The 22,986-nt window shown below is 40.3% G+C and overlaps 1 protein-coding gene across 4 annotated transcripts in view; it reads right to left on the minus strand.

The window, feature by feature from the left end:
• ZNF451 (zinc finger protein 451) overlaps positions 1-22,986 on the minus strand; it is an 80,965-nt gene that overhangs the window by 29,772 nt on the left and 28,207 nt on the right. For 3 of the 4 annotated variants that reach the window (XR_011388659.1, XM_008263071.4, XM_070073914.1), the window contains 4 exons: positions 18,547-18,672; positions 15,088-15,199; positions 7,737-7,887; positions 5,687-5,813 (listed from right to left, as the gene is read on the minus strand). Coding sequence is in view for 3 of the 4 variants with exons in the window: in XM_008263071.4 (XP_008261293.2) it covers positions 5,687-5,813; positions 7,737-7,887; positions 15,088-15,199; positions 18,547-18,672 (516 nt within the window). In the remaining variant the exon portion in view is untranslated. Of the gene's footprint in view, positions 1-5,686; positions 5,814-7,736; positions 7,888-15,087; positions 15,200-18,546; positions 18,673-19,815; positions 19,946-22,986 lie in introns of all 4 variants that reach the window. The other variant, XM_070073913.1, reaches the window with a different exon arrangement.

Consider the following 22,986-nt stretch of genomic DNA (forward strand, 5'->3'; position numbering starts at 1 on the left):
TTGTACATACAACATACAACAAGAAGAGAAATAGAAAACTTACATTTATGTTAAACACGTTATCAGGTACCACACCAGGGTACTGAACATATTTATTCACTTAATCCTGTGACAACCTCGTAAGTTTCATTATCTACAAATTAAAAAACTGAAATCCAAATAAGTTTACCAACTAAACATCTTACTCCAAACAACTTATATCCTTGGAAGGGGCAAATGAACCATTCAAACCTATATATTGTTGTTTATGAAGTCCATGGTGTTTTCACAACTCCCAATCCCTCCCTCCTGTTTTAATTTCAATTTCATCAGTGCCACATGGAAGAAACAATGCCTCTGAAAGGACATTCTGCATTCTAAACAGAAGATTTCAGGGGTAGGGAACGTCTGGCCCGCAGGCCATATAAGGCCCACAAAATCATTTAGTCTGGCCCTGCCAAGGCAACCTCTGGCAAGACTCAAAATTCAGTAATCTATAGCAGGCTAATTTTTAAGTTGATAACTTGGATGTTATAAACATCCAAATGGCTCTTGGCAGAAAAAAGGTTTCCCACTCCTGTATGATAACAGCAATAAACCAACAATTTCTACAAGTTTCTCCTACTTGAGGAACTCTAAGTAAATAAAATTTTTAGCTCAATTGTGAGTTACATGTGGATTCAAAATAAAACTTGCTTAGATGATGTGCTCCACAGAGCCCAAATTTTATCCTCGATGAAGTTTGCAAATTCCACAAGTTTGGTAAAGTGAAGGGAAATAAGATGTCTGGTAAGTTAAAGTGTTCAATTCCTACTTAGTACATTTGTGGCTCTATTAAAAATAAAACATACCACACAAATTTGTATACCAACAAAGCAGAAACACATCAGGATACTACTTCATACCCACAAGGATAACTACATTCAAAAAAGACAGATAATAACTGTTGGCCAAGAGTGTGGAGCAATTAAAACATTCATATTCTGCTGGTAGGAAAACAAAATGGTACAATATACTAGACAACAACTGGGCAGTTCTTCAAGAAAATTAAGTATAGTTACCACATGACCTAGCAATTTATCTTGCTGAAAGGAGCTAAAACACATATCCACACAGACATGGATAATTGTTTATAAAAGCCTTATTCATAACACACAAAAAGTTGAAACAATCCAAATGTGGTAATAAAATGGATTAAAATGTTTATATATGCTAAAATGTAGATGACCCTTAGTTCCTACTGACCCAAAACTGACACCGAGGCACAAAGAAGCTTACAGTTTATCTACTACCGGCACCACACACACAAACACACACACCCAGACACAAAGAAAAAAAAGAGGTGAGAGAGGGAAACAGGAAGCTACCTGGAGTTAAAATATCTCCTGGATGGGTTTAATGTCAAGTCACTAAAAGTGTGACCCAAAGCATTGTCATCACTCAGGAGCTTGTCAGAAATGTGAATCTAAGATTCCACTACAGACTACGGAATCAGAATCTGCATTTTAACAAAATCCCACAAGTTTCATGTATATATTAGAAAGTTAGAGAAGAACTGGTTTAGAGTCTGAGAAGAAAGTGGAGGTGAAAGAAAAGCAGGAAGGTGATGGGGAAAGCAAGGAAAGAAAATCAAAGTCGTGTCTCTTCCACTGGAGAATGCCATCTTTACAAAATAAAGTAGAAGAAAAAAAAAAAAATGAGGCCTGTAAAATTTTTCAGCGACCTCTTCTGGTTAAGAGAGGAAATTACAACCTATTGCACAGAAGTTTCCTTTAGTCTCCACTACAGACATTCCAAGGAATATTATTACTGGTAGGTCCAAAGTGCTTTACAGAATATTATGTTTTCCCTTAACAATCTTGTATGTTAGCATAACAATATCATTTTATATCATTTTAGAAACCAAGCTCACAGATCAGTAACTGCCGAGAACATGGAGCTAATAAGTGACTGAGAGATGGGTGGGCAGGGCATTATAAAACAGTAGGTTAAGCCACTACCTATGCGACATCCATAGCTATATCCTACAACAGAGAGCCATACTGAATCCCAGCTATTCTGCTACTGATTCAGCTTCCTACTAATGCACCTGGGAGGCACCACATAATTTTTCAAGTACTTGAGTACTTGCCATCTGGCAGACATGGATGAAATCCTGGGCTTAGTGAGGGCTTGACCCAGGCCTGGCTGATGAAAGCTTTTGTAGAGTGAACCAGTGCACAGGATATATCTCTGTATCTGTCATCAATGTAAACAAATATATGTGTGTGTGTGTGTGTGTGTGTGTGTGTATATATATATACATATATATATATATATAAAAGGTGGGGGGGGGGGTACCTGGAATCCAGTTCTGTCTGACACCAAAGTCTCTGCTCTATTTTATGCTTCTCAGAATGTTGAAAGTCCTAATTCTGTTTCCAGAGAGAAGGCAAAGGGGAAAGCAATACAAAATGGATTCTGTGATTCTTAAAGAAAAGAAAATGAGGGGCCAGCACTATGGTATAACAGGCTAAACCTCTGCCTTCTGCCTATGATGCCAGCATCCCACATGGGTGCCAGTTCAAGATCCAGCTGCTCTACTTCCTATCCAGCGCTCTGCTAGGTGGGGAAAGCAGCGGAAGATGGCCCAAGTGCTTGGCCCCCTCACCCATGTGGGAGACCAGGAAGAAACTCCTGGATCCTGGCTTCAGATCAGCTCTGCTCCAGCCATTACGGCCATATGGGGAGTGAACCAGCAGAGAGAAGACATTTTTCTCTGTCTCTCCCTTTCTCTGTTTGTAACTCTCTCAAATAAATAAAAAAAAAAAAAGAAAAGAAAATGAAGGACCGACATTGTGGTGCAGAGGATAAAGCAGCAGCTTGCAATGCCAAAATCTCACAATGCAGGAACAGTTCAAGTCCGGGCTGTTTCACTTCTGATCCAGCTTCCTGCTAATGTGCCTGGGAAAGCAGCATAAAATGGCCCAAGTACTTCAGTCCCTGACAACAATGTGGGAGACCTGGATAGACTTTTAGGCTCCTGGTTTCAGCCTGGCCCAGCCCAGGAAGTTGTGGCCATTTAGGGAGTGAACCAGCAGATGGAAGATCTGTTTCTGTCTGTCTGTCTGTTTCAAATAAAATTTGAAGAAAAACATAAATGCAAGTACTAAATGATTTTAAAATACCTTTTTCAATTTACTAAAGAAAAAAGACAGAAGCCTTATAGTGCAGTGGGTTAAACTGCTACTTGGGATGCCCATATCCCATATTGGAGGGTCAGTTCAAGTCCTGGATCCTCCAATTGCTATCTAGTTTCTTGCTGATATACCAGATTAATCATCCGATTAATCATCAAATTAAGCATCAGATTAATCATCAAATTATTGAGTCCCTCCCTGCCATCCATGAGGGAAATTTGGATGGAGTTCCCAGTTCTTGGCCTAGCTTTGGCTGTTACAGGCATTTGAAGAGAGTGAACCAACGTTCCTCTCTGTCTTTCTCCCCATCTCTCTTTCTAATACATAAATAAATAGTTAAAAAAAAAAAAGAAAGAAAGAAAGAAAGAAAGAAAAATATGTTCTCTACAACAGAGAAAAAAAGAGAATGGAATAGGAGAACATGCCCTTAAAGAGCTCTCGTTTTCAAAAAGGTAGAAAATTTAGGGATCTCATTCAAACAGGAAGGGAGGGAGGGAGGGAGGGAGGAAGGAATGCGGTTCTCTTGTGCTCTTTTCCTCTCCTTCCCCCTACCATCCATCTGTTATGGCAAGACAGCCCTATCATTTCTTTCCTCAATATGTCTTTTAGCACCACTTTAAGATCTTCATTCTAAATGTCATTATCTAAGTCAAACTCTCTTCTTATCTCAAAGCTAAGCTACTGCAAGTCACCTAAACCAGTCATCTTATCAAAATCTTTGAAACCACTCTGACCACTACTGCCATTCTAATACCTTTTGGTCTCTGGTAAAAGGAGGAAGGAGTTGGTTTCTAGAATTAAAAACATTTCTAGCTCTAAAGGTATTAAGCATTATTTTCATCATATCTCATTCTGTAACAGTACTTCTACTATACTGGTTCTATAATGGTTCTTCTTACCAATATACTCATCTTACAAATAAAATCCAAGGTTCAGGGTTTGCCAGGACTCACAGAACACCACATACAGTACTCACAGCTATGACTTTGTACTCATATCACAGCTATGCTTATTACACTAAAAGAATACAAAGGAAAAATCAACAGAAAAAGCAAATAAGGCAAAGTTCAGAGGAAACCAAGTTGAACACTACAAGAAATCTTTCCCAATGGAATCACATAGGATGCATTTAATTCCTCCAGCAACAAGTAGACACAATAAATGTGAACCGCGATCTACAAAGGAAGCTTATTAGATGCTCAGTATCCAGGGGCTGCTCATATAGGCAGGCTTTACCTAGCAGGCATCAAAATTCCAGACTCTCCTAAGGAAAGCAGGTATTTAGCGTAAGGCTTAATATTTGCCAATTTGGACACAGTGAACCATTCATAGCAAAAGAATGGCAGGAACCCTCACAGAATCCAAGTTTCTAGGTTTTCAGACATCAGTTCAGGGCCAACTTCATAAGCAAGGCTTTCTCAAGACAGTAGTGTGAGGCCTGTTATGATAACTTGTGGGAGACCAGGTGCAGAAGGTCACCACTGTGGAACGAAGTTGGGAAATCTGGGAACAATCAGACCTGAGGCCTTGCAGCTCGAAAAACCAGCATCAAGATAATAAGTTCAAAGAGCCTGTTAGCCCAGAGTTCTACTCCCTTCCCCTTTTAGGTCTGGTGGTGACCATTTGACAGTCTGGTTTGGAATTGCTCATGGAGAATATTGTCTTTAGCTAAACAGTAACTTGGCTTGATGTCAGCAAGAATGCCTGGAAGATAAATGCAGAAATAAAAACTTGGGGCTGGCGCTGTGGTGCAGCAGGTTAAAGCCCTGGCCTGAAGCACTGGCATCACAGTGGGTGCTGGTTCTAGTCCCAGCTGCTCCTCTTCCAATCCAGCTCTCTGCTATGGCCTTGGATAGCAGTGGAAGGTGGCCCAAGTCCTTGGGCCCCTGCACCCACATGAAAGACCTGGAGAAGCTCTTGGCTTCGGATCGGTGCAGCTCTTGCCGTTGCAGCCATCTGGGGAGTGAACCAGCGGATGGAAGACCTCTCTCTCTGTCTCTGCCTCTCTCTGTAACTCTTTCAAACAAATAAAATAAATCTTAAAAAAGAAAGAAAGAAAAACTGCAAGGCAAGTCAGAGAGGTATTCCTCCTCCTAACTCAGACAGCATCCCCTTATCCCCAGCTTTTCTATAATCTGTCTTTGCCTTTCTTTTATCATGGGCCATCCCCTCTTTGTCCTGGAAAGTTGTTGCACAAGTAGCAGCAATAACTAACTCTTTTCTGCATACTACCTACTCTCATAATCACTACTTTATTTAGGTTCTGCAAACCTTACTCAGAATTTAGGCTATTCAAGTTTACCTAGAAGTCTATCACCTACACTTTCCATCTAACCAAATACAATCCCTGAGAACCTTTTCTTTCTCGTAATGCTTTGTCAAATTCTCTGATACATCTCTTCCCTTTCTTTGAACTCCTATTTCACTTTTTTTTAAATTTTTATTTAATAAATGTAAATTCCCAAGGTACAGCTTTTGGATTACAGTGGCTTTCCCCGACCCATAACTTCCCTTAAACACGCTCTTACCTTAGTAAAAAGATGATCCCTATATTGCTGTTGGGTAACAAATTTTTTACAACATACTACACAAGCAAAGGAACTGGTGAAAGGTCCACGTAGTGTAATTGTTGGATCACATGGAGAGTGATCAAACCTATTTACCAAAAGATATAATATTAGAAACATCTACATTTTAGGATGAATGATGCTGCTTTATTTGAGAAGATAAATACATGCACACATACATTCAGAATTTTGCCCTTCTCTACTGAAATATTAAATAATGTTCTTCATATTTAGCAAACATCAAGTGGCTCCCCTATGCCAAGTAATACTTTCTTACAAGAAACCATTAGTTAGGTCAGGATTTCATAAAAGTACTTGAGGTCCAATAAAATGGATTTAAAGCATTCCTTGCAAAACTCATCATCTTTTCTGTCTTGCTATGATTTCCTTAAGACTCAAATAAATAATAACTGCAATAATAAACTCATGCTAAGATTTCTGGCATATCATTGTTACCTATAAATGACTTCTAGTCCTTTCAATATTCATTTTAACCATTTAACAAATTTTCATCATTTTCCACTGCCTTAAATACATTCAAAAATAAATATAATATGCTACCTAGTTATTTACAGAATGCTGCAACTCCCTCTAAAAATCTCTCACAATAAGGTAAGGAAGGCATAAGCAGAATGAGACACCAGCTGGAAAGATAACAGCTTAGAGTTCCAAACTCAATTTCCCATCTTTCAACTATTAGAAAGGGAGACTAGGAGACTATGGATGAGGTCAGCATTGTGGTGGAATGGGTTAGGCTGTCTTCTGCGATGGCAGCATCCCATATCAGCGTGGATTTGAGTCCTGGCTGTTCCACTAGTCTTCTACTTCCCTGTGTATGTGCCTGGGAAAGCCGTGGAAGATGGTCCAAGTGCTTGGGACCCTGCCATTTACATGGGAGACTAGGATGGACTTCCAGTCTCCTGGCTTAGGCCTGGTCCAGCCCTGGCCATTGCAGTCACTTGAGGAGTAAACCAGCAGAAGGAAGATCTCTTTCTCTAACTCTGCCTTTTAAATAAATATATAAATTTTTAAAAAGGGAGAGGCGGCATTGTGGCACAGCAAGTAAAGGCCATCCGGGCAGTTAAAGCCCATATGGACCTAGTGTGAGTCCTGGCAGCTCCACTTCTGATCCTGCTCCCTGCCGGTGTGCCTGAGACAGCAGCAGAGGATGGCCCAGGTCCTTGGGCCCCTGCACCCAAAGGGGAGACCCAGGAAGGGCTCCTGGCTCTTGGCTTAGGACCAGCCCAGCTCCAGCCATTGCGGCCATTTGAGGAATGAAATAGTAGATGGAAGATTTCTGTCTCTCTGTCTCTCCCTCTGCAACTCTGACTTTCAAATAAACAGGTAATTATTTTTTAAAAAGAAAAAATTTATAATTATGGACTAGATTTCTTTAAAATTCACACAACTACACTTCAATGTAAAAAGTTTATTGAGAATTTTATGAGATGTGTTAGGGAGAAATATATAGTTAAAGGCTATACTTTTTTTTTTTTGGACAGGCAGAGTGGACAGTGAGAGAGAGAGACAGAGAAAGGTCTTCCTTTGCGGTTGGTTCACCCCCCAATGGCTGCTGCAGCCGGCGCACCGCGCTGATCCAAAGCCAGGAGTCAGGTGCTTCTCCTGGTCACCCATGCGAGTACAGAGCCCAAGCACTTGGGCCATCCTCCACTGCCTTCCCGGGCCACAGCAGAGAGCTGGACTGGAAGAGGAGCAACCGGGACAGAATCCGGCACCCCGACCGGGACTAGAACCTGGGGTGCCAGAGCCGCAGGCAGAGGATTAGCCTATTGAGCTGCGGTGCTGGCCAAAGGCTATACTTTTAAACAACACAGAATATCACTAAAGAAATCTGACTTTACCAAGAAAAACCTTCTAGGAAACATAAAAAACATAAATTAGAATTATATCAAATTAGCACCAATCAGTTTGGAATATAAAGCTATAATCACAGTGGTACTTCATACTTCATTTGATCCTCAGAATCCACTATTCTAAATATGCTATTTACCTTTTCAAATGTCCTAACAGAAGGTGTCCATTGTCAAATTCCTTGTTACAATGCATTATGGGACATGAAATTGGCTTCCCAGACACCCGCATTTGACCTCCTCTTCGGGATGAGCTTCTTGTTCCACAATTAATTGTGCCTGTTTTAAGTCCTGCAGTATTAGAATATAAATTCTTAATTACTATTTCAGATATTTGTTGTTTTGACTGGTAATCAAAATTATGACAAAATAAAAATTATGAAACAGCAGTAACTGGATAGTCCTACTTATAAATAAACACTTGCAACATTACTTGTAAAATATAATACCTTAAAAGTAATCATTATTTGGTACAAAATAAAAAAAATTCTTAACATCTCCAAGTAGCATTCTCTTGAGGGGGAAAAAATACCTTTCCTTATATTCAATAGCAAAGAACTGTTAAAGTTCAAATGCTTTAGAAAACAAAGCCCCTAATCCCTTCATTTCAGTTATATAACTTAACAAACGTCTATTTTCTAAGTCTTATTTGTGTGGCCAGCACTGTGGTAAAGCTGCCAACTGCAGTGCCGGCATCCCATATGGGCACCAATTCATCCCAGCTGCTCCACTTCTGATGCAGCTCTCTGCTATGGTCTGGGAAAGCAGTAGAGAATGGCCCAGGTCCTTGGGCCCCTGTACCCATGTGGGAAACCCAGAAGAGGTTCGTGGCTCCTGGCTTCAGATTGGCGCAGCTCGAGCCATTGCAGCCAACTGGGGAGTAAACCAGCAAATGGAAGACGCGTCTCTCCCTCCTTCTCTCTCTGTGTAACTCTGACTTTCAAATAAATAAATAAATCTTTAAAAAAAAAATCTTATTTGTTCCAAAAATTTTAAACAATAGTTAAAATAACTCTGTCCTATCTCAGAATTAGTATCTGAGTTATATGAAAATTATGCTAATATAACTGGGGAGATGACAGGAGAGTAGTGAGGACACCAAAGCAAGGAAGATAAAGAGTTTTGTTTTCTGAGGAATCCAGCCACTGATCAGCTCCAACCTGGACATCAAATAATGCACAAGTCAGTAACACAAAACATGAATTCACTTATTGTTGTCTCTCCCTTTTTAGTTATCCTATTTTGTCCCTTCTCTTTTTCTCCTGGAAAAGCCAATTAGAAAACAGTTTGCCCATCATTACCTTCTAATTAATCCCCCTTAATCCTGGCCCATTCTTCATTCCTTTCTTACAATCTTTACATCTAGAGTCACAGAAGTCTTGTAGACTAGTTCCCCTGGCCAAATTTTCTCAGGAAAATTCCCAACACAAAATGTGATAGGCTTTCCAAAAGTTTGTGCAAGATGTGCAGTATCTTCTAACTCCATTTTCTATGACATTTTGAAGCCCCCTCATCGATAATTTTAAAGAGATACACTGTATTAAAACAAACAAAAAAACAACTGGGGCCCAGAGTTGTGGTGCATTGGGTTATTATGCTGTTACCTGCAAAGCCAGTAAACTATATGAGCACCAGTTCTAGTGCCAGCTACCGCATTTCTGATCCAGTTCTCTACTAATGTGCCAGGGAAAGCAGAGGTAGATGCTCCAAGTACCGGGTCTCTGTCGCCTATGAGGGAGACTCAGATGGAGTTCCTGGCTCCTGGTTTCAGCCTGGACTACCCTTGGCTGTTGCAGCCATTTGAGGAGTGAACTAGTAGATGGAAGATCTTTTGTCTGTCTCCCCTCAGCCTCCTCTCTAATAAAGAAAATTAAAAAAAAAAAAAAAATTGTAACACAGCCAGGAGGATTCTGATCTATAAGTAGTTTTATATCTCTCTTACTACTGTCAGTTGTTTACTGTTTGACTCAAATCCCTTGAATATTTCATTTAACAGAAGACTAAATATTTATCTTTATGGAAGTTTCCATAAAACTCCTAAGGATTTAACTAGAATAGAACTACTCCTTAACAAATTCAAGTTTTTAAAACTCAAAATGGTTGTATATTTTTAAAATTTTAACTTTCTGCTGTTTCAATCCTATGGAGGAAAAAGTTCCCATCAAACTATCAAAATGCCTTTAAATACATTCAAAGAAATAATGGATGGCACAAAATTAACCAAACTTTAGTTTTAATACAGCATTAAATAACAACACAACTTTTTATCTTGAACATTTCATATACATTCAGAATTATGACAATTTTTATAACTACCCACATTCCAGGTATCTCTCATTTGGATATTAACTTGGCTATACATAGAAGCTCTGGATAAAAATAAAGTTGGAGGAGACAGTGTTGTAGCACAGCAAGTAACGCTGCCACCTGCAATGCCAACATCCCATATGGGTGCCAGTGAGTCCCAGCTGCTCCATTTCCAATATAGCTCCCTACGAATGCTCCTGGGAAAGCAGTGGAAGATGGGCCAAGCGCCTGGGCCCCTGCACTCACAAGACACACAGAAAAAGCTCCTGGCTCCAGACTGGCCTAGTTCCAACTGCTGTAGCTATTTGGGGAGTGAACCAGCGAACAGCAGATCTCACTGTTTTTCCCTCTCTCTAACTCTCCCTTTCAAATAAATAAATAAATCTTAAAAAAAAAAAAAAAAAAAAGGATGGGTCGCTCTGTGGCATAGCGGGGAAAGCCACTGCCTGCAGTGCCGGCATCCCACATGGATGCTCCACTTCCAATCCATCTCTCTGCTATGGCCTGGGAAGACAGTAGAAGATGGTCCAAGTCCTTGGGCCCCTGCACCCACAGGGAGACCCAGAAGAAGCTCCTGGTTCCTGGCTTCAGATCAGCACAGCTCTGGCCATTGCAGCAATTTGGGAAGTGAACCAGCAGATGGAAGACCACTTTCTCTCTCTCTGCCTGTCCTTCTCTCTGTGTGTAACTCTGACTTTCAAGTAAAATAAATAAATCTTTAAAAAAAAATAAGATAAAGTTGGAGAAAATAATTCTTTGAAAGAAAATAAGTCTTTCCCATGGAAAGGCAGAATACAAAAAACTTAAAGAGCAGTTTTTCCTTAAATAGTATGTAGAGCACTGTTTTAGAATTACTAAGCATTCAAATTTACAAAAATGCCTTGAATATTTCAAGTAACAGAAAACTAGGTATTTATCTTTATGGTAGTTTTTATAAAACTTCTACGAATTTAACTAGATTTGAACTACCCTTTAACAAGATCAAGTTTTTAAATCCCTTTTTTGAAAACAGTCAATGAGATTTTTTTTAAAAGATTTATTTATTTATTTGAAAGGCAGAGTTAGAGAGAGACAGAGGCAGAGAAAGACAGAAAGAGCTCTTCCATCTGCTGGTTCATGCCACAAATGGCCAAAATGGCCGGAGCTGGACTGATCCAAAGCCAGGAGCCAGGAGCTTCTTCTGGGTCTCCCACATGGGTGCAGGGGCCCAAGGACTTTGGCCATCTTCTACTGCTTTCCTGAGCCACAGCAGAGAGCTGGACTGGAAGTGAAGCAGCTGGGACTTGGACTGGTGCCCATATGGGATGCCAGCACGGCAGGAGGCTTTACCTGCTCGGCCACAGCGCCAGCCCCTAAATCTCTTTAAATTGTTCCAATTCTAAATGTCCAACTATAAAGTATGAACTCTCTAAAATTAAATTATAAACAAAGCACATAAAGTAATTCTAACCAAAGAACTAAATTATAATAGCAATAGTCTGATTAGTAATTTAGTTATAATAGATTAATTAGTAATAGATTAATTAGTAATTAGTAATAGTTTAGTAATTTAATACTGAGAAGTAGAATCTACCTTTTTATAATTAAAGAGAACAATGACTCTTCTGTGTTCTTCAGCTATAACCTCCGAAAAGATCTCAACATCCTCTAAGATCCATTTACAGAACAGCACCATTCCAAATATAGTCCAATAATAGAACAACTTACTAGCAACAGCTCTGAAGCTTCAGTGAACCCATTACAAAAACAGTGAAACTACAGGCCTTATTTGCGGGATCTAGCTTATCACTCATCAATGACCTATGTGTAACCTAAAAATACACAAAACACCAAGTTTTAAAGTATCATAAAGAGGGGCTGGTGCTATGGTAGAGTGGGCTAAGCCTCTGGCTGCAGCACCATCGTCCCACTTGGGCACCACTTCAAGTCCCAGCTGCTCCTCTGCTGATCCAGCTCTCTGCTATGGCCTGGGGAAGCAGTAGAAGATGGTCCAAGTACTCAGTTCCCTGTACCTGTGTGGGAGACCCGGAGGAAGCTCCTGGCTCCTGGCTTCAGGTCAGCCTAGCTCCACCCATTGAAGCCATTTGGGGAGTGACCAGCGGATGGAAGACCTTTCTGTCTCTCCCTCTCTCTGTTAACTCTACTTCTCAAATAAAAACAAATAAAATCTTAAAAAGCATCATCAAGAGATAACTAATTTATTTGCTCCTACCTGGTATGCATAGGGATAAACATACACAGATGTTCAAGAATACAATGCACAACCTGATAAAATACAGACAACCTGACAATCGGAGAAAAGATGTAAGAGGGCAAGTTACTGACCCAACAAACCATTGTATAAGGGACTTGAAAGTGTTAGACTCCTATAAAATAAATAATTTTTAGAAGAAATCTTAGAGATGAAGTCTTATCATTCTAGCCTATTTGCCTATCCTCCTTCTCAAACTACTGTTGAAGACATGAGGACCAGAAATCTGTTCCAAAGTTCCCAGGCATTTTTAGTGAAGCTAAGATAAAGCCACTAAGCTAGTCATTAGATTGTTCCCCTGAGAAGTGAATGCACATCAAGAGGCAGTTTTTAAAAAACTGCAAACCTAGGGCTGGCATTGTGGCACTGTGGGTAAAGCCAACACCTGTGATGCCAGCATCCCCCATGGATGCTGGTTTGAGTACTGGCTGCTCCACTTCTGATCCAGCTACCTAACAATGGCCTGGGAACACAGCAGAAAACAGCCCAATTTCCTGGGTCCCAGCTACCCCTGTGGGACACCTGGATGAAGATCCTGGCTTTGGTCTGGTCAGCCCTGGCCACTGGGGCTATCTGGAGAGTGAACCAGTGGATGGAAGACCTCCCCCTCTCTACAATCTGATTTTCAAAATAAATGAATAAATCTTAAGAAAAAAAAAAAAACTTTAAACTTTAAAAGAACATCCTAGGAGTCAAAGCCATTTATCATATTTTTTCCAGTAATTTTTGCTGAAGCAGGTCTGGAATGTCATATAATCTTTTTTTTTTTTTTTAAATGATCATGATCATCAGATTTGTGACTCCAGGCTTCCTGTGTTCAGTATGCAAATACTTATGGCCCACTTTGATATAATATTCAAACAACCCTTACTGAGCATCTCTATGCTGGGGATTCTTTTTAGGAACTGACACTATAATGCATTAGTAAAAAATTGGTCTCTATCCTTAAGGAGCAGACAGTCTAATGGGAAAGACTGTGTTTGTCAACTAAACAGAGTAAATACTATGTTGAAGAGTAAATACTATGTTGAAGAGAAATGAATAAAGTACTGTGAGATTAAAGATGGCTGAGCAGACTAAACTTATGCAGAATAAACCTTGATAGTCTCATCACATGCAACAGGATATACAACAGCCATATTAACTCAACAATCCCTAGTATTCAGTTATTATCAAGGTTATACATCAGCCTCACATGGAATTAAGAAGAAAAGAGTAGAAAAGGTATTTAGAGATTGGAGGGAAGTTTCCTAGGCACAGCAGATTAAGATACAGAGGAAATATGGTTTGAGATGGATGGCCAAGTACCAAAATCTACTCCATCCAGTATCAAATAGGATGAGGTGTTGAATATCAATAAATATAAGTGATGAGAATTCTTTTGTAAGTGGTAATTTAAGTGTATTCAAAAGAAAGTCCTCCTAAAAACTTTAGAATGGCAAAATATCTAGGTTCAACAAAGCACTGCATCTGTGTACATTTTTGATGATATTTTGCAATTAAACTTCATGTTGGATTAAATCCATAGCTAAATTGTCTGTGGATATCTCATGTCTTTAAGGGCTCAATAGATAGTCTGGAAGAATTGCTAGAAAAGTTGTCACAGTCACGATCTCCTACTAGCTCTTGAAAATTCCACCAAATTTTCTGATAGAAATGTTCCATAATGACTGCTTCAAAAAGCTCAGAACTGAAAAGAATTAGTAATAAAGATGAAACCCATTGCTTTAGACAATTTTCTAACATGTATACTTCTGAAAAACAGATATAAGCTGCACCAATGAATAAATGAGTAAACACTAATCTTCCAGACCTGTTTAATTTCCATTTCCTTAGTGAAGTCTTTTCTGATCTCAAATAATCTATTATTCACCCTCCCATAGGCACAGGTACTACTTCATGCAATAATTATCAAATATATGAATGCATGCTCTTGTTCATTCCATCACTCAAAAAATTATTTGCAAGTTCCTAAGTATATGAAAAATGAGCGGCCGGCGCCGCGGCTCACTAGGCTAATCCTCCGCCTAGCGGCGCCGGCACACCGGGTTCTAGTCCCGGTCGGGGCGCCGGATTCTGTCCCGGTTGCTCCTCTTCCAGGCCAGCCCTCTGCTGTGGCCAGGGAGTGCAGTGGAGGATGGCCCAGGTGCTTGGGCCCTGCACCCCATGGGAGACCAGGAAAAGCACCTGGCTCCTGGCTCCTGCCATCGGATCAGCGCGGTGCGCCGGCCGCAGCGCGCCAGCCGCGGCGGCCATTGGAGGGTGAACCAACGGCAAAAGGAAGACCTTTCTCTCTGTCTCTCTCTCTCTCACTGTCCACTCTGCCTGTCACAAAAAAAAAAAAAAAAAAAAAAAAAGAGCAACACCTACTGAGTTCAGGGATGATCTATTTTGTTTATACTTAAGGTACAATGTGCCAAACAAAGATGATGATTGGCAAAGTAGGTCATTGAAAGGTAGGCCATTATGGAGTCGGCGCCATGGTGCAGTGGGTAAAGCTGCTGTCTGCAGTGCCGGCATCCCATAAGGGTGCTGGTTTAAGACCCGGTGGCTCCACTTCCCATCCAGCTCTCTGCTATGGGCTGGGAAAGCAGAAGATGGCCCAAGTTCTTGGGTGCGTGCACCCACATGGAAGACCTAGAGGAAGATCCTGGCTCCTGGATCCAGATTGGCCCAGCTCCGGCCACTGAAGCTATTTGGGAAGTGAACCAGCGGATGGAAGATCTCTCTCTCTGCCTCTGTCTCTCTGTAGCTCTGCCTTTCAAATAAATAAACTTTAAAAAAAAAAGATAGGCCATTATGACATAATACTATTATCACTAAAACTGTTTCAATATCTTATATGCTTATTAGCAATTTAATAGGACAGACATCCTTTCTGCCTTAATGTTTTTGGGAAGCTCCTTAACTTTAGTATAATCTCTAAAGAATACCTGGCATTTTCAGCCACTGATCCACACACAGTCTTGCTGCTTCAGTATCAGAATGTCCTCGAATAAATTCCAATTCTTGTAACCCATGAGCATGCTGAAAGTCGACTTTTTCCTAAAGACATCAAGAAAAAACTCAATTGATGTTTGATTACTACCCTGGTTTCCTTGTGAAAAAGATTTGACACACTAATGATAAAAAATACTAATTATTCCCAGAAATCCACATCTAGAAATATATTACAAAGAAACACATCAAAAGAAAGGTTCATGTTCTAAGATGCTGATCCCAATGTTATTTGCTCAAAATTTTCTACAAGCTACATCTCCAACAATTGAGAATTAAGTAAATTATAGTATAAACAGTTGATAAAAGTTATTAGCAATACTAACCAAAAATGTTCAGGAAATAATATTAATAGCACCAACTGCCACTTAAAAAGTGTTAATATAAAGCATTTGTTGCCATCTAGATCAAGAGTTGGTCAACTTTTCCCAAAAAGGACAGCATAGTAAATATTTTAGGCTTTTCAATTAATAATCTCTACAGCAACTACTCAACTCTTCTATTACAGCACAAAAAACAGACAAAAGACAATATGAAAACAAATGAACATGGCAGCTTTCATTGACAAAAACAGGAAACATGCCAGTGCTAACCACTGAACCACGTGCTTTGACTGCTCAAAGTCCCTAAATCCTTCTAGTTATATCATCCATCAATCGATTTGTATAACTCCCTGATCATGATACATATGACAACTAATAATCACTGACCACTTACCATGTGCCAGGCACTGTTTTAAAGGGACTTTATAATCCTCACAACAATCCTAAGAAATAGGTACTATTATTATTCCCATTTTATGATAGAAAATCTGACGTACACCAAGTAAACTTCTCAAAGATAAAATAGTGCCAGGATTCAAACTCTGGCAATCTGATTCTAGAATCCAAGCACTAAACAAATACACCAATTGCCTCTCAAAAACATATGGGCCAGTCGTTTGTTGCAGCAACAGTGAAGTCACTGCCTGGGATGTCTATGTGGGTCCCTGCCACCCATGTGAGAGATCCAGATGGAGTTCTGCGATCCAGTCTTCGGTCTGGCTCAGCACCAGCTGTTGTAGGTATCTGAGGAGTGAACTAGCATTTGGGGAGTGAATCTCTTTCAAATAAAATGAAAATATATTCTTAAAATTTTTAAAAGATTTATATATAGTTGGTTTTTACTTCCATGAATTCCATCAACTATGGATTAAAATATTACAAAAAAGAAGTGTGTCTACTGAACATGTACAGATATTTTGTTCTTATCATTATTCCCCAAATAATATACTATAACAGACATTAACATGGCATTTGCACTGAATTAGGTATTATAAGTGACCTAGAGATTTAAGTATACCAAAGGATGTATCTAAGTTATATGCAAAAACTGTGCCATTTTATATAAAGAGCGTTAGCATCCATGAATTTTTAGTATTCACAGGGAATCTACCTATCCTTGGTAGATTCAGAGGGAACATTGTACTTAAAGTGAAAACAGTCATAAACACCAGATTTCCAAGCTACAGACCTGAATAATATATGGCCTAATAGCAGTATAATAGGTTGTTCTACCAGGTGGGATCAAGATTTTAATCTTTTAATCTAAAGAAAATGTATATAGGGCTGCTCCACTTGCTGATTCAGCTACTCATTAATGTGCTTGTGAAAGCAGCAGAAGACCATGTGGGAGACCAAGATGGTTCTGCCCCAGTCCTGGCTATTGCAGTCATATGAGGAGTGAACCAGCAGATGGAAAGTCTCTTTCTCTTTCATCCCCTCTCTGTAACTGCCTTTCAAATAAATCTTTAAAAACACATATAATTGAGGGGGCAGGAACAGTGGCATAGTGAATAAAGTCACCATCTACAGCACCAGCATCGCATTTGCGTGCTGGTTTGAGTTCCGGCTACTCCATTTCTGTTCCAACTCCTTGCTAATGTTCCAAGGAAAGCAGTAGAAGATGGCCCAAGTGCTTGGGCCCCTGCCACCCACGTGGGAGACCCAGAGGAAGCTCCCTGTCCCTGGGATCAGACAGGTCCAGCTCTGGCCATTGCAGCCAATTGGAGAGTGAATGAGCAGATGGAAGATCGATCTCTCTCTCCCTCTGTAAATTATGCCTTTCTAATAAATAAATAAATCTTTAAAATATACATACATATATATATATATAACAAATAAAAACTATGTAAGATTCTAAGCTCACTACAAAAGTTTTTTTATACAGCTATTAACACTGCCTAGGAAAAGAACCCAGTGTCACTCAGGAAAAGTAAGACAACTTGAAAACACTTGTTCTCTCAAAGAGACTTGTATCCATAAATTATACAAAAAATAACAGACATACCTAATATAGTTTTGGGGAAAAAGTTTTCTTAAAAAATTGAATAGTGTTTCTGTCAAGACAAAAGTAATACTCTATGTATGGGTCTGTCTTTGTGTAGTAAGCACTTTATACATACAACTAGAATACCATGGTCTAAAATTTAATTAGTATTACATCATAAAATTTAAAGCTACAAAATAACCTACTTCTAAATTTAAAGATTAATTTATTACATACTAAATTATCAGCTATTAAAACAGGCTAAATAAATATGCAAATTATTTTATAATAAAGAATCAAAATCATGGATGTTATAAAATCACAGTGCTTCTCTTGATTGAGAAGAAAAGCTATAATTTCTCCCTTATAATGTCCTTTTATAAACCGAAAGTCTATAAAAACTAAGTGACCTGCTGAAATCCGAACAGTTTCTGGCACAGCGAAGCCTGAAGTTTCACTTTTATTCTTCTAGTATGAAGGGTTTTCTTTTTTTTAAAACAACTTATCAACATTCTACACCTGATAGACATCTGTCAATACTAAGAGAGTGCTTTCCAGTAATTTCATTTGGTGGCTTCCAAAGCAAGTCAAGCGAAAAAACCGCATCATGCAAGATTCCAAATTAGGGTTCATTTTCCACATAGCAATTCTTCTACATACCTGCTTCAAATGTCTTCATTCTATTAATATTTCAATTTGGAGACAAAGGATGAAGTTTGAGCAAGCAGTCTGGTTCTATTTGACAGAAAATAACCTTTCAACAGCTTTTGTCTACAAAAGGCCTAAAAATCTTTTAACTCTTGTGAAAAAGTAACCAGAAACCCTTAATTGTTCATCTGCTTTGAGAAATCCCACAAGTTTTAATTCCCAAAAAATAAATTCTAGTCAACTTTTTTTTTCTTCTTTTCCTGAATATGGCATAAAAATCCGAAAAGCTAAGAACAGATACAAAGAAATCATCATGAATTACTTAGGTTACATGCTGAACTTCAATTGAATCATCCATTTTTTGATTAAAGGCATCTCTTTACAACATAACAATTTGTATTTAATAACTTAGTAAAACATCAATTAAAATAGCTGCATACCCTGAATGCTCTATTCTTCTCTTCCTTCTGCTGTTTCTCCACTTCAACATGGCGGGCTAGACGAGCCAAAGTTAAAGCAACTTTATCCTTCTGACGGTCAATATAGTCTTTGTGTTTAACGTTCTCCTACAGTGGAAAAAACAATTTTCATTCCTTTTAATGAACAAAATTAGCATTTGGAAAACACATATCCATCTATCAAAACAGCTACTGCACTAAAAAACATTTACTTTGTTATCATATTTCTAAGAATTTGTCTTCTACATTTTGTATTTGATACTGTTGTTTTATATGTTAGCCAGTTGTCCATACCATCTTTGGTTTATATAAAGTTCAGACCAGCAGCGTGGTGCCTGTATACCATATGGGCGCCGGTTCTAGTCCCAGCTGCTCCTCTTCCAATCCAGCTCTCTGCTATGGCCTGGGAAAGCAGAAGATGGCCCAACTCCTTGGGCCCCTGTACCCACATGGGAGACTGGGAAGAAGCACCTGGCTCCTGGCTTCGGATCGGCACAGATCCAGCTATTGCAGCCATTTGGGGAGTGAACCAACGGACGTAAGACCTTTCTCTCTGTCTCTCCCTCTCACTGTCTGTAACTATACCTCTCAAATAAATAAAATCTTAAAAAAAAAAAAAAAGAAAGCTAAACAAACTGTTAGGACATCAATCATCTTTATTCACTTTATAATCATCTAAATCAAGTATGGGAAACATTTTTCTTGCCAAGGTCATTTGGATATTTATATCGTCTGCAGGCCATACAGAATTGTCAACTTAATAATTAGCCTGCTATAGATTTATTCATTTTCGAATCCTGCCTAAGGTGGCCTTGGCAAGCCCATACTAAAGATTTCACAGGCTTTATATGGCCTACAGAACAGGTGTTCCCTAACCCTGACTAGATACTGAAGTTTTGGGGTGCTTTGTTCTAAATTAATATGCTAATGTTGTCAAGCCATAAGTTCACCCTTCAAAAGGGCTAGCACTACAAACATCTCTGGCTCTGATTTTTCAGCAATGTCAGGACAGTATTTAGTGAAGAGAAATTACTATTAAAAATAACGTAGCTGGGGCCAGCGCCGCAGCTCAATAGGCTAATCTTCCACCTGTGGCGCCGGCACCCTGGGTCCTGGTCCTGGTTGGGGCGCCGGATTCTGTCCCGGTTGCTCCTCTTCCAGGCCAGCTCTCTGCTGTGGTTCGGGAGTGCAGTGGAGGATGGCCCAAGTGCTTGGGCCCCTGCAGCCGCATGGGAGACTGGGAGGAGGTACCTGGCTCCTGGCTTCGGATCGGCGCAGCGCGCCAGCCGCAAGACACGGGCCACAGCAGCCACTTGCGGGGTGAACCAGCAGATGGATGACCTCTCTCTCTCTTTGCCTTTCCTTCTCTCTGTGTGCAACTCTGACTTTCAAATAAAAAAAAAAAAGACTCATGAAGATAATAAGCTAATATAGCAAGGCAGCAGAATACAAAGCTAACAGACCATGGGCCACTTTGTGGCACAGCAGGGAAAGTCAATGCCTGTGACATCAGCATCCTGTATGGCTGCCAGCTCATGTCCTGTTGCTCCACTTCCGACCCAGCTCCCTGCTAATGGCCTGGAAAAAGTAGTGGAAGACGGCCCAAAATACCTAGGCCTCTGTTACCCAAAGGAGAGACTAAGATGAAGCTGCTGGTTCCTGGTTCCTGGCTTCAGCCTAGACCAGACCCAACCATTGCAGCCACCTGTGGAGTGAACCAGCAGATGGAAGATCTTTCTCTCTGTAACTCTTTCAAATAAGTATTTTTAAAAATTTGAAATAAAAGTCAACTGACAAAAATCAATTACTTTCCTATAAACCAGCAATGAGCAAGCAGAATTTGAAATTAAAACTATAAAACTCTGATGAAAAAACTCATAGAACTACCAAATAGATAGGAAGACTTAATATGAGTTATACGGTCAAGACATCAATCATTCTCAACTTGATCTACATATTTAACACAGCATCAATCAAAATTCCAGCAAGTTCTTTTGTGGATGTTGACAAACTCAGTCTCAAGTTTATACGTGAAAGCAAAAGACCCACAACAGCCAACTAGATATTACAGGACCATAAAGTTGTAGGACATCACCTGACTTCAAAAATTTTTATCAGGCTACAATAATTGAGACTCTGTGGTAACGGTTAAAGACCAGAGAAACTAATCATTGGAATAGAAAAGAGAGACCACACAAATACAGCCAAGTGATCTTTGATAATGGAGCAAAAGCAGTATGATGAAGAAAAGATAGTCTCTTTTTTTCTTTCTTTCTTTCTCTCTCTTTTTTTTTTTTTTTTTTTTTTTTTGACAGGCAGAGTGGACAGTGAGAGAGAGACAGAGAGAAAGGTCTTCCTTTGCCATTGGTTCACCCTCCAATGGCCACCGCGGCCGGCGCGCTGCGGCCGGCACACCGCGCTGATCCGATGGCAGGAGCCAGGTATTTATCCTGGTCTCCTATGGGGTGCAGGACCCAAGTACTTGGGCCATCCTCCACTGCACTCCCTGGCCACAGCAGAGAGCTGGCCTGGAAGAGGGGCAACCGGGACAGAATCCGGCGCCCCGACCGGGACTAGAACCCGGTGTGCCGGCGCCGCAAGGCGGAAGATTAGCCTAGCGAGCCGTGGCGCTGGCCAAAGACAGTCTTTTCAACAAATGGTGTTGGGATAATTGGGTAGCTGCACACAAAAAAATGAACATAGACCCTGATTTTACATCCTTCATGAAATTAACATAACAAAATTAAACACTTCATTGCAAAAGACATCATCAAGAGAATGAGGACAAATGCCAGACGGGGAGAAAAAAACCGTGTAACACATAACCAATAATGGGTATAATCAAATATAACAAAGAACACTTACAACTCAACAATAAGAAAACAGTCGAATTAAAAAATGGGCAGGGTTTGGCATTTGGCCAGCAGTTAGGATGCTGCCCCGGACACCTGTATTACATAGTAGAATTTAAGTCTCAACTCTGCTCTCAATTCCAGATTCCTGCTAACGGTGCCCAGGAAACAGCAGGTAATGGCTTAACTACTTAAGTCCCAGTCAGTCACTCATGTGGGAAAGCATTGAGTTCCCAGTTCCAGGCTTAACCCAGCCCAACTCTGGTCCTTACAAACATTTGAGGAGTACAGCAGCAGATGGAGATCTCTCTCTCTCTACCCCAACCCCCCCGCCTCACAAATTAAAAAAAAAAAAAAAGTTAAAAAAATGAACTATCAAGCCAACAAACAGACCTAGAAGAATCTTAAAAAGTGTATTAGTTGGCCGGTCCCGCGGCTCAATAGGCTAATCCTCCACCTAGCGGCGCCGGCACACCAGGTTCTAGTCCCGGTCGGGGCACTGGATTCTTTCCCGGTTGCCCTCTTCCAGGCCAGCTCTCTGCTGTGGCCCGGGAAGGCAGTGGAGGATGGCCCAAGTGCTAGGGCCCTGCACCCCATGGGAGACCAGGAGAAGCACCTGGCTCCTGCTTTTGGATCAGCGTGGCGCCAGCCGTGGCGCCAGCCGTGGCGGCCATTGGAGAGTGAACCAACGGCAAAGAGGAAGACCTTTCTCTCTGTCTCCCTCTATCTACTCTGTCAAAAAAAAAAAAAAAAAAAAGGAAAAAAAAAAGTATATTAGCAAGCAAATGAAACCAATCTGAAAGACTACACACTGAATGATCCCAACTTTATACCACATTCTGGAAAAGGGAAAGCTACAGGGACACTAACAAGAGCAGTAGTTGCCAGGGGTTAGGGAGGAATGAACTCCAGAACAGGTTCCTAAGGCAGTGAACTACTCCTATTGTACTACAATGCCGTCATGCGTATGTCAAAACCCAGAGAACATTTAACAGCAAGAAAAAACATCTCAAGTAAACCATGGATTTGGGATAAGGACATGTAACAGTCAGCTGATCAACTTTAATAAATGTTATCACTGCTTGGGATGTTCATACTGAGGGAGGTAGGATGTGGTATATTCCTCAACAAAAGCTATATGGAAATCATCTGTACTTTCTTTTTGATTTTGCTATGAACCTCAAACTGCTATTCAACATGCACTGGCTGAAGTCTGGGAGCCAGGAACCCAATCCAGACCTCCCACAAGAGAGGCAAGAATCCATTCACTTGAGCCATCATCGATGCTTCTCAGGGTCTGCACCACTAGGAAACCCGAGACAGGTACCAGAGCCGGGTATTGAACTCAGGTACTCCAATGTGGGACACATACATTTTTTTCCCTCAAGCTTTTTAATTTCAGAATAGTTTTAATACAGGTCTTCAAAGAAGGAGGTACCTTTCTCTGAAGGGAGGAGAGAACCTCCACTTGGACTATGACCTTGTCTAAACAAGATAAGAGTCGGAGAACTCAAGGGGCTTCCATAGCCTTGGAAACTCATGACTGGAGCCTAGGGAGATTACTGATGCC

Source organism: Oryctolagus cuniculus, chromosome 5 (genome assembly GCF_964237555.1).
Source record: "Oryctolagus cuniculus chromosome 5, mOryCun1.1, whole genome shotgun sequence".
Classification (NCBI taxonomy): Eukaryota; Metazoa; Chordata; class Mammalia; order Lagomorpha; family Leporidae; genus Oryctolagus; species Oryctolagus cuniculus.